General features: G+C 31.3%; 1 protein-coding gene across 1 annotated transcript in view; it reads left to right on the top strand.

Moving 5' to 3' along the window:
* LOC122271468 (NT-3 growth factor receptor-like) overlaps positions 1-13,244 on the top strand; it is a 187,862-nt gene that overhangs the window by 156,781 nt on the left and 17,837 nt on the right. The window contains exons 10-11 of the mRNA XM_071183472.1: positions 4,048-4,294; positions 7,916-8,222. Coding sequence (XP_071039573.1) covers positions 4,048-4,294; positions 7,916-8,222 — 554 coding nt within the window. The remainder of the gene's footprint in view (positions 1-4,047; positions 4,295-7,915; positions 8,223-13,244) is intronic.

Raw genomic sequence — 13,244 nt, forward strand, 5'->3', positions numbered from 1 at the left:
TATTGTTGTTATAATGTCATTCCTTTCTAGCATATCGTGTTTTAAAGAAAAATAAAAATTAAAAAAATAAAACGAACATACTATAATAGGTTCGACTTTAGACTTGTTTTTCTCACAATCAATTCTGTAACAGAATGAAATATAGTAACGAGCTCTGGAAAATTAAGCGTCGTAATTAAAAATAAAATATTAATGATAGAATTTCTGAAACTGCTGCTCCTAGCTTTTATCATCTCTGTATTCTTTCATTGCTCATTCTTTATTTCTTTCTTTTTTTTATCATTTACATACATCTTTTTCAATATCTGCTTTTTCAGATAAATCTTTTCCTTCGATCCATGCCGCCCTTTTTTGTGAAATTTCATTGTAAAACTTTTATTTTTTTGTGAAGGAAGAGGGGATATTGCTCTTGGGGGTTTATTTAATATTTTTGTCATTCTCCTTCGTGCTTCGTTGTCATTTAGTACGGGTGCTACGCCAAAAGCGAAATACTGCTCTTGCCTTCTTATTTCAGTTTCGTCTTTCAGAAAATAAATAAAATCAAACATCAATCTACTCTTAGAGAAGTATCTTTTCGAAAATAATTCATTCCACTTTGCGACCTCAATAAAAAGCAAAGTTAACCACGTCTGGAAAGATGTTGAAACAAATTGTCAATAAAAAGGAGTAGAAAAAGTCATTGAAGAATATATCAGATGATATTAAAGAAATAAAAAATCCTTTTACTTAATTAAATTGTTGAAAAAAAAGTTTGTATTTAATTTTACTACGCTTAAATTTAGTCTATTTAAAGATTCCTTATAGGAAATTAATTGTCATAGAACTCGTCAAACAATTATTTAAAAAATAGACGGAAGTTAATAAAAATAAACGTTTTTATGCGCTTGATGTGCGTGCACTTCCAGGAACTAAGAAGTGTTGAGGATGGGGTGACAAATGACAAAATGAGGCAGTGGGTAGGGAGTGACAAATGCTGGTAATTTATTGGTGGTTATCTTATTTTATTTAGTCGCCACGTGGCGAGTGGCAACAGCTAATCTTGTTCTTTATTCTAAGATTGAGCAAAATTTGCAATTAGACAAATAGAACAAGGACTCACTCTTCTTTAACCCACTCGATAACAACAAATTTATCAGGGAAACAAAATAAACAACAAGAATCAGAAAATAAAAATTATCACTGGTAAGAACCTATTCAATGCCATCGCAGAGAACATATTGAAAAACCACTTTTAAGTTTATGAAAATTCGTAAATCGATTCCTTGGAAATTCGCTTTATCGCAAATTATGTTAAAAGCAGAATAAAAATTTACAAATTACATCAAATTTCTAAAATTCATGAAAAAACAAATAATTATGGAAATGGAACAAAACTGAATGCAAAAAAATACTTAATAATGTAGTTTTTAAATGTATGAAAAATTATATTACTCAAACTTTATTTGCTCACTACAACTCAAATTCCATGTTCCATTTTTGGAACATTGTCGTGTAAATGGATATGGATTAAATTGCGATTTGCGATAACAAATATATAATGGGAAATATTTTGAGAAGAAGTTTTTAAAATAAGTTTCGCTGTTTTCTTAAATAAATACTTAATTCAGAAAAAATTAAAAATGACATTACGAATAACCTGGGAACTCAAATTTCATTCTAATGTTTGTACGTATCTGATAATAAAATAGGGTTTAATCATCTCTCGATCGCTTCTGATAGAATTTTTCTTTTTTTGTAACCAAATAGAATTTAATCGACAAGAAAAATTTGAACTGCTTCCTTATAGAGAGCTCAAATTTTGAATTGCGCAAACATTTAGCATACCAACTTCAATCGTAATGACAATACAAGGTTAAATTTTTTCCTAACTATTCAAGAGGCATTCATCATCATTTTATCTCTAAATTTAATCTATCGTAAATAAAGATTTTGACATTTTTTCGAATAGTTGAAAGGCTCAAATTCTAACTGCATCTCTGGGCTTGACAATAATCTACTGAGCTCAATTGTCTTTTAACTGCTTCATTTTTTGACGTTATAGCATCAAATACATTTTATTGTGGTCAATCTAAATTCCATAGCAAGTGAGTTTAAATTTCAAATTCATTTCTTTGCCTGAAAAAATGCAAGGTTCAATCATAGCTTGGATGCAGAATATACTGAAATTGTATCGCCAGTTAGAATTTATCGTCCATCAAATTTCTGACCACTTTCCGTATAACAAGAGGGATGAAATTTCAATCGTGCATCTTTGCCCGATGAAAATTCAGGATTCAATCTTCTTCTGACTGTTTCAAGCAAAAAGTTTTGTCATTTTATTTTGAAATAGAATATATGATCGTTCTATTGCAAAATTACATTTATTGTATGAAATCTGTATATAATTTCGGTCATCTTACTTCATATTTTGATTTATTCTTTATTTTCATGACATTATAATGGCTAATGTATCACGGATTTTATAAAATTATACAATCTTTTTATGGTTTATTTTGTGTAAATGTCAGTGATCAATATAAAAATATTCGCCGAAGAGCCATTACATTATGACCACCCTCCATCTATAACAATGGGCTCACCCCGGTTTTTATGGCTTCTCGCCCAGGAATAATATTTTCATGGGGCACATTAGGACCCATAATCCTCATAGGACAATCCCTGTCGTCTGTTAGCTACTTGAACATAGTTACAGACCAGGTTCACCCATTCATGGCAACAGTTTTTCCTGCGGGGGAAGGTGTTTACCAATAGGATAATGCGCCATATCATAAGGGTCGAATCGTCGAGGAACATTCCAGTGATTTTCAAGTCATGTCTTGGTCCCAAATTCATCTGACCTTTATCCAATACAACATTTGTGGTCCTACTTGGAAATCGATATTGGTGCTGCCACGCTACCCCCTGGCAATGAGAGGGAATTGCAGGACCAGTTGGCGAGCGCTGGTACCAGATACCTCAGACTACCTAGCATCACCTTGTGTAATCATTTTCACGGCAGGTGCTGACAGTTTTGAGGGCTAAAGGTTATTAGCAGGGTGGTCATAATGTTATGGCTCTTCGGTGTATATTGTTGTTAAAGTCGTTAGATATTGTTGTTATAATGTCATTCTTAAATGTGATTTTTCAGATAGTTATATTTGTGCTTGTATCAAACCTATTTTTTTTTAATTATTAGAGTATTAAAAAGTGATGATATTAGAGTATTAAAAAGCGATCTTTCGATTTAAAATAAAATGAACTAGATGCTAAGCATTATGTTTTTGGATTATTATTTTTTCTTCTGAAACCTAATTTCTTCTGAGATTTGTTAGCTATAGTCCGTTAGTAATAAATTATCGCTTTAAAGTTTTGATGCTTTGGGGAGGGGGTGATAAATTTCTATTGAAATAAAGCAATCTGTGATAAAAAAAACAAGATGTCAAAAGTATCTTACATTCCCAAATAATAGAAATAGTACATTTTTACTGCCGGAATTTAATTTACTGCTTAATTTATTGTAGTGCTATTTAATGGTTCTTTGAAACCAAAACAATTTTTCTAATTTTCGTATTTGTATAGATTAACAAGATATTCAGTGAGTATATTATTTGATGACGCAAAAGTTTATCATTGAAGCTTCATTAATTGCATGTAGCATCATTATTACGTTGATAAGAATATTTTAAAATATATACTTTTCACATTTTCTTTATTGTTATAGCTGATGCATTCGGGTATTATTTCATTGAACATACTGCTTAATTTATTGTAGTGCTATTTAATGGTTCTTTGAAACCAAAACAATTTTTCTAATTTTCGTATTTGTATAGATTAACAAGATATTCAGTGAGTATATTATTTGATGACGCAAACGTTTATCATTGAAGCTTCATTAATTCCATGTAGCATCATTATTACGTTGATAAGAATATTTTAAAATATATACTTTTCACATTTTCTTTATTGTTATAGCTGATGCATTCGGGTATTATTTCATTTTCTTTACTTTGAGATATTTTAAGATTATCAAATGTCTGACATTCTTCTAATTAATTTTATATCTCACAGATATCAACTGGTTTTACAGCAAGTGTTGTTGCTATAGTCTGTGTCTCGGTATTTGGAATAGTTTGCCTGATCCAATGGAAAAAATATCGGAATTCTCCGGATCAGAACGTTGGAATTTCACCTTTGCTTTTTCTGTGTTTTCTACGTCGAAGAAGGAGAATTTTGAGGGAAAGAATCCCCTTAAACTCTTCTCAGATGGTTGAAAACCCTAATTATTCGAAAGAAAACAACAAAACATTCACTACAGGTAAGCTGAAATTATTTTAAAAAAAATGTTTACACTTTTTTTTTTCTCCAATGGCAGCACTGAATTTTAATCTTTGCCTATGAAGACGCCGGAATTGTTGCTCATTTAGCGTTACCCAGTGGGCACCTGTGTACCAAAGTCACGGAAGCGAGCAGCATTGCCCACGCCACACCGCCACAGACCCGTTTATAGGGTGGGCAACATTCACACATCACACACACACGCACAACAGTGGCAGCACAAAGAGAGAGAGAAACATCCATGCCCAGAGCGTAATTCGAATCCACAGCCAAAGGTTTCGCAGTCAGGGGCGTTAACCGCTCTACCACCTGGCCGGCAAAATGGTTACACTAGAAAGGCTAAATTTTTAAAAAAAAATTTTACACTAGAAAGGCTAAATTTTTACAAAAATCTCTTTTCGACTAAAGCAGGCACAATTCTTCTTGAATTTTATTGGATTCCTTCTTAAGAGGATGCTACATCACGTGAGAAACTTTTCATCGCAAATTCTATTTGATAGATTATCTAATTTTATCGCAAATTCTATATGATCAATCAAATTAAATCGTGTCAAACCTTGAACCAATATGATTATTAGCGCCACCCAATGGAGGAATTTCGCATTAAGAAAATGTAGTTCATTCCGGTAACAACAAGAACTATTGGAAGTGCTTGTGACCGTTTCAGACTTTCCAGCCAGGGACTACAAAATGAGTTTCGATTTCTTAGTTGATAAGTTATTTTTTTAAAACAATTTCATTGAAAAAAATAAAACATACTACTTCAAAACGGAATAAAAATAAGTACCAGGGTGTCATTTTACAGAAGATAAAATACAATTTTATAAATACTTTATTTCCGTAAGACCTGACAAATTGTAAATAAAGATGGGTTATAGTACACTAGCTTAGAACTCATTTGTTTTTTATTTTATCTATTATAGTTTAGTAATAAATTTATTAGTCATTATTTACCATTTTTTTCACACTTTTAACTTCTTCTTTTTTAAAATTCATATCCTCCAACAAGAAATGTTAACTATTTTTTCAATTTAAAGTAGCGGAATTCCCAGGAACTCCCAGGAAACTAAAAATAAAGAAAATTTTGAATAACTATTTTTTTTACTAACTTTGTGGAACATTACAATTTAATTAATGAGTTCGAAAATCGGTCATCTCAAACAGAAATAATTTTACCGGAGAGACAAAAAACTGAATAGTTAAGTATCAGTTTGACATATATATAGGGGTTATTTTTACAGCACAAAATATACTGTACCAAGTAGGTGGATATGAACTTTTTATATCCAAGCTATGTATTTACTTTAGCTAAACTTAAAAATGTGTGGAGATGATTGAATTTTTGATCTTATCGATTAAATCACACAAATATGCATTTCTGCATATATTTATGAATTTTTTTACACATCTCTATAATTTTATACTGTTTACAACAATTCTTAATTGAAATAGTTTTTAAAAGAAAAATATATAAATAAATTTGGGTATGTTTATAATCCTTTTATTTAAATAGCAGCTACATTTAACACCAGTAGTTACACATTTTAATTGCTACAAGCACTTGATGTTGAACCTGCTAGCTCTTTGAACTTAAAAAGTGGTCCTCTAGAAAGGGTTAAAGAATTCTTGCTTCATTAAGGGAAAATGTTTGTTGATGTAATTCGTGTTATGAAAAAAAATTATACATCAAGCTTTATTTTGAATACTGTAAAATGTATTAATGACTTTCGTCTGCCTATACCTATCAATCAAATTTTCCTTTGTTGCGATTTAAGGTGAGAATAATATTCAAAATAAATTGCAATGGCACTGTTTTTTCGAAATTTGAAGCAAATAATATCACTTGAAATGCTATTTTATTGTTTTTGTTTTTCTGTGTTGGTTTCAACCTGTTTGAAGAAAATTTAGCGTGTATCTCTTTCATGTATTACTTATTTAGTTTATTTCTTTTATAAATAATTTTTTAGGCCAGATGCTATTTAATTATGAATAGTTAATCTAAATTATTACTTTCTTTTATTTTAAGTACAATTATTTCCAATAGAATATCCAACATAGAATATCCAATTTTGGATGAAATCAACATTTTAAATAAATATTGAATACTCGAAACAAGATCTATTTTTCACTTTTCTTACATAAAAAAGATTTGGAAGAATCCTGTAATTGAATACTTTTTACAAGCAAACGACAAGATTCTCTTGGTTCTACTTTAAACTTTTGAAATAAACAAAGCCCTTCATATTTCAACAATGATAAAGAAAACAATAAATCTAGAGATGAGAAAGGAATTCTTTTCGCGAATATTCTTTTACACTAAAGGAATTTGTTCGTTGAAAAATAGAAATCTCAAATATTTAAACAAATAGAAATAGCGTCAAATAAAATATTTTTCAAGAGTAAATGTAATTTTATTTACACTAGCTTAAAATTTATAAACATTTGCCCGTATTTCTCACTTTACTTTAGCTCAAAAAATCGAACGGTTGCATTTCTTCTTAAAAATAAACATTTTTTTTTGCACTTTTTTTTGTATTTAATTCCTGTTAAGGCGCGTGAGGATGGATTCTTGTATCACAAACTTTCGACCATTTTTTGGTTAGCGAGAATGCTAAAATTTTTTTGAGGCTCTGCTTATCATGACATTACAAGTCTCCATCATTTTCTGATTTCTGCAAACAAAACGTATCACCATCCTCAAAGAGGAAACAAAACATCAGGATAAATGTCCCCATGGGGCCAAAATTTTGATTAATTAAACATTTTGACTTAAGAATGATTCTTAAATTTTAGCTGGAGTTAACTTGCAAACAATCGTTTCAAAGTCTCATAACTTCTTCAAACGAGATTCAAAAATTTCATCTCCCAAACAAAAGGTGATACAATGGTAAGCAGAAGAAAATAATGAATTAAAAAAAAATCATGAATTTGCATTTCAAGGCGAAAATATTTTTTTTCCCACAAAAAGGAAAAATGTCGGGCAGTCTACATTCGCAAAAACCTTCTTTCACTACAACTCACTGTTCGAAAATGAAGTATCCGAAATTATACGACCTAGGTATAAAAATGAAAAGTGGCGTGATTTTTTTTTTTTTTTTTTTTTTTTTTTTTTTNTTTTTTTTTTTTTTTTGTACTTTAAAAGCGCGTTTTTTACAAACTAAATAAAAAAAATTGAAAAGAACGTGAGAATGAGTGAAACGAAATTTTTATTAATTTATTATTGAAAATAATCAAAATTCTACATATAAAATATTTGATTCTGAGGAAAATATCCATATAATTTAAACCTTTTTCTTACTGAATTAAAATATTATATTTAATGATGGTTAATTTAAAATTTTATTTTCACAGTTGTTTAGGAAAATTGTCGCCGCATGTTCAAACAAATGGTGACATTAATTTCAGCTTTTTTTTTAAAAAACGTTTTCGCACTTATTTTCATGTTTGCTTTTAATATATTTAAATAATAAATTCTGCGCTTTATTTGTTTTTAAGATTTTTAAAGTGCTTAATAGGTATTTTTCTACACAAAATCTTATTTATAAAATGTATGATTATGAATTCATTCTATACCTGTTATAGTTGTTATATTTTTCTTCAGAAATCCCTCACATAGCAAGGGAAAAGATAAGCTTCATTCAAACTTTGGGCGAAGGAGCGTTTGGACGTGTTTTCCTCGGGACAGCGGATTACCTAACTCCGGATGAGCCGACAACTTTAGTTGCCGTCAAAACTTTAAAAGATTCAGATTTGGAGGATGCTAAAATAGACTTTGAAAGGGAAGCCGAACTATTGTCCAATTTGAAGCATAATAATATCATAAAATTTTATGGTGTTTCAGTTGACGGGGAAGCACTCATGATGTTGTTTGAATACATGGAGTATGGAGATTTGAACAATTTTTTGAGGTAAACAGTTTACAATCATTTTTAAAAAGCTTGCATTAAATGTCAGAAAAAGAACCTTACAAATTCAAGGCAATTTTTATCTATTTACGTTAAATTTAATAGCGTTAAATTTAACACAAAGTTTTGGTATCGAACAAAAGTTTTCTTTTATATTTTGCGGCACTACATTTCATCTTGTATTGTATTTTGAAGCCACTATCTATATGTATATTTCTCTTACACGGCGACAAAAAAAAGCCTCATTACAACTCCCCGAATGGCAACGCTGGAAAATCGACCAATGATTGCCGCTAAAAATGTCACATGCCAAATCTAGCTGAGGTGACTCAGCATATAGCGCTTTTAAAGTCGGAAACTGAAATAACCAGAGAGAGCATAAGCTAGGCAGAATTGCGTAGTCTTTGTCGATAGATCTCTATTTTAGTATTTTGTCGAAAGCGCTTTTTTCACGAATTTAGATATTACGAATTTATTTGACGATTTTTGATTTATATCACGAATTTATTTGTTTTATTATTATTATTAGTTATTCATTGAAAAATGAGTTTCAGTCGTGCTGTTACGCTTTAAGATTTTATACTATAGCACATTTCTGATAGGTTTAACGAATTTCATGTCATTTATTTGAGTTCAAATTTATTTTAATGACTTAGTACTTACTAAAAAGATGTAATTTTAAAAAAAAAAATTTTTTTTTGTATGGATTTGAATGATTGTTTTGAATTCTTAGAATTTTGTGTATTTGCAATGTACCTAAGTTAGTAGCGAGCGAAGCGAGCTTGGTTTGCGAAGCAAACCGTATAAGATTGCGTAGCAATTTTCGGGGGTTGGCGAGGGTTAGCGAGCATGGGGAGCAGTCCACTAGTATTATATACTACATCTTGTTAAGTTGTTAAAAAGAAGCATTTTCTAGTGCACAAAAGAAAAAAAAAGGATTACACCAGCTTTGATACTCCCGTGGTTCAGTTAATGAACTTACCGTTACAAAAATTTAATGTATTTTTGAGGTTGTTTTGAGGTGTCAAGGTTGATTTGAGATTTATTCGAAGTTGATTTCAAACACAACTTTAAATGATCAACTTCCCAAGTTGTATAATTAAAGTGTATGAAGTTGTTCTATTCACACTTGAGGTTGGTTTGACGTTGAGGGAAATCTACTTTAGAGCAACAAACTTAGGAAGGTTGTTTTTGAGGTGTACGGATTATTTTTTCTAAACTACAAGAAAATTCAAGTATATTTGAGATATATACATATAATTAAAATAAACTAAACTGAAATTATTTAACATACTAAAACTAAACTAATTTAGTTATAAACTAAACTAAAATTAGTTCTTAGTTATATATGAAGTTAATTTTGTGAGGTGTAAATGAAATTAAGGTTTATTAATGAGGTTATTTTTGATGCAAAACATAATCTTATTTTCTATCTCAGGTGTAAATTTTTTTACTTCTGTCAACCTCAAAAAACTTCAAAAACAACGTTTTTTTGTAAGAGCGTTGGTTCCTCGTCTGAGATCACGTTAGGTTCGTAACCCGATTCAACCAAAAAATTTTAGGTATTTTTTACCTTCTGGCTAGTTGGCGTTAATTTTCTTTATTAGCTTAGGGAATTTAATACACAGTAAGAGTACCTTATTAATAAGAATTTCTATTTTTAATGTAAGTAATTAGGATTTGATAAAGAAAATACTACCTTCCGAAAATCCCTAGTGCTTCGTTTAGCTGATAAATTAACAATGCACAAAATGTAGGAAGTAATCAAACCATTCAATTAAAGAACTGCAGATACGAAAAAAAATTTTAAAACTATTTCGTTTAACAAGTTTGCTGAAAAATGTTCAGAAACTAAATAAGAAATCCGGATGTGATGGTAATTGTCCATATCATTTTCAAAATGCTGTTCAGAATTTTATTTTCATTTCATATAAACCGTTGTTACAAATGTTTTAACGAAGTACTGAAAACTATTTTGAATTACTCTGAATATATCATGCAATAGACAGAATTTTTTCTCTTATCATTTATAGAGAAATTGTCTTTTATAAAAAATAGAAGTCAGAAATATATATAATAATAAATGTAATTAAAATTAATGATTATAATTAAATTTAATAATAAAAAACGCAAAAATACAGCGAAATTCCAATTAAGCATCTCAGAGTTTGTAAGAGACGTTTTCACTGGAGTGCAGGTTAACCTCCTCTCACTTAGTAAGGTATCCTTCACTCTAGTGTTTAATAGGATACCTAGTTTTTCTATTTATTTTATTTTGGAAGCAAAGTATATTAAACGGAAAAAGTGGCCAATATACGTGGATATTAAATTTTCCCCCAAATCAAATCATATCTTCTGAGAGAAGTATTATCACGAAATTTTGAATTTTTGAGTAAAACGAACACGGCGAAATTCACTGGCTTGCGATCAAATATAGAATTTTTTGCTCATTGCAGGTGACACTATTCCATCACAGTACCAATACTTTACGTATTGAAGTATTACTTAGCAACTCTTATCTGACAACATATTTAAAATTACTTGCGATTGGTTTATTTTTGGGAGAGTTAACGCTATTTTTGTAATTATCCCTTTATTTATAATAACTTACTTACAGAACAAAATTATATGACATTACAAAGTATATAACTTACGTACCTTGGCTATGTGGCACAGAAAGGTGATGAAGAACAATTAAACCACTGTATGCAGAAAGGGCTTCAGTCCTTCTTACTACTTCTCGAAAAAGTTGGGGGAAAATACTATTTCCTGCTTTTCTATCAGTTAGAGGAATCTGAAAAATATTGCGGGTATAGTCTAGACATTGCATCACGAACATAGTTATTTTAAAATTTTTCGCACTGATTTGGTAAAGTAGGAAATATTTTTTTTAGGTTTTTTAAGAAAGTGATAGGTTGGTAGGTACTTTATTTACGTCCCACAAAAGCTGCACATAGGGCTATTGACGACAGTCTGCGAAATATCCCTGAAGATGAACCGAAGACATGCCATCACTGTTTTAATCCTCTGCTGAAGGGTTAACGCCCCCGCTTTGGTAGCTTGACGACCTGAGAGCGATGTCAGGCAATTGAAGGTTGACATAGTCGTCAGCTACCACCCCCCACATTGGTGACCTTCGAACGTGATGTGAACACGCCTACCTTAGCACAAACGCCCACTTCGATATGAATACGCCTACATCGACAGTAACGCCGACTTTGTTGGATGGTCCACATTGAACAGTTGACTTGCTACTTGTGTCTGCGACATTATCCACTTCCTCACGCTGTTGCTGCTCAGTTTCAATCAAACACAACGTATGCACTCGAATGCTAAAGGCAGCACAGGAGCGACTACGACCTTGAAGTTAATACACCTCTCACATTCAGCACTCGAAAAGTACGGTGATCTTAATACAGCTCTCCCAGCTCCGCACAAAAACAGCAATGTTTCAACTAGCGGTATTCATTCATCGAATTCTATCACAGCTATAATTCTGATGGGGGAGTACTGTAGGGTATCTACCACTACAAAATTACAATTACAATTCAGTAGTAGATAAGACATGTTAACTCGACTCTATGTCGGGGTACCTTTTCATAGATGACGGTTGACATTGTCCCCACATTGGTGAACCAAACGTGATCAGAAGGTTGACATGGTCGATAACAATTCGATTCCCACATTCGGTGGAATAGTTTAACGAGGATCGATACCACTCTCCCTCTGTCCCTACCCAGCCTGATCAAAGTTGTCACCTATCCGCTTACTAACTGCAGCCAGTGATGTTCGGCTTCAGTATTCTACCGGGAACCGTGTCCTTACTATCAGTGCACTTAGGTACTATGAAAAGTGATAAGTAGGGCTAAAATATTTTTATACTAACAGTGATTCAATTGAGGTTCCGAAAATTTCGGTGAATAAAAGTTCATCTATTACCTATTCGTCTAATTTATTCTTTCACTTGCTCCTTAGAAGTGAAGGTACAATAATAAATACTGGAATGGTTTCCAATAAAATCGTTTGTGTATAACCCTTCGCTTCAAAACTCAGTTGTGGAATGATATAGTGAATGGAACAAACTCTCAACCTTGTCTTGTCAAGTACCAAAAATTCCATTCAGTGCGTCTTGGTGATCAACAAGTAGAAAATCATTTATTCTAACAAAAACATTTTGCTGGAGTGAACATAAGAATGAACTTGGTCTGAAAATCCTCTGGTAGATATTTAAATCTATGATTGATTTTAAACACGTTAACATGCGCCCTCGCCCTGTCTTACTCCATTTTAAAAACTGTAACGAATTTCATTGTCTATAAGATTATTTTTTTCTGGATTGTAAATTGCTATATACGGTCTTAAAATGTTTATTACATTGGTCAACCAGTGACTTTGATCAAACTGCAGAACAGAAACAAGATCCTTTGGCATTTTCTTAGTTTACAGTCCTTATATATCCATAATAATTCCCTCTGGTTCTTATTGAGTTTCCTAAACTCATCACCTCTGAAGCGTAAAAGGTTTAAAGGAGGCCTGATAGCTTTTCAGAGATATATTGTTATGAATACATTAAGCTGTAAGAATAGAGCCTTAATAACAAGTTCTTTGTATATGCAAAGACATGTAATCCGATATAGATGGCTTTATCACGTCAAAGTATTTAGTAAGGAAATAAACATCCCTCTATAGTCCATTTAGACTACGTACTATTCCCACCCATACAAAAGATATTCTTCTCACCTGAATGACAAATTTCTGATGCCAAAATGCGGCGAATAGGGATTTAAAGCTTTTGAGAAGAAGAGGTTTGTAATTGCGTCATTCTATAGCTGAACTATAGGTGATTCTTTAGGAAGTCAATAAAGTGTTTATTACTGTATCTCCAGTTCTAAAGATACAATGGAAGAATAAATTAAATGAAGGGATCGTAGAAAACCTTTAATTTATCGGCAGAACCAGAATTGAATCAACGAAGCAGAAAAGGATTCATTCTCGTTTACTTTTTTCTTTTTTCAAAAATATATA

Source organism: Parasteatoda tepidariorum, chromosome 7 (genome assembly GCF_043381705.1).
Source record: "Parasteatoda tepidariorum isolate YZ-2023 chromosome 7, CAS_Ptep_4.0, whole genome shotgun sequence".
NCBI classification, from domain to species: Eukaryota; Metazoa; Arthropoda; class Arachnida; order Araneae; family Theridiidae; genus Parasteatoda; species Parasteatoda tepidariorum.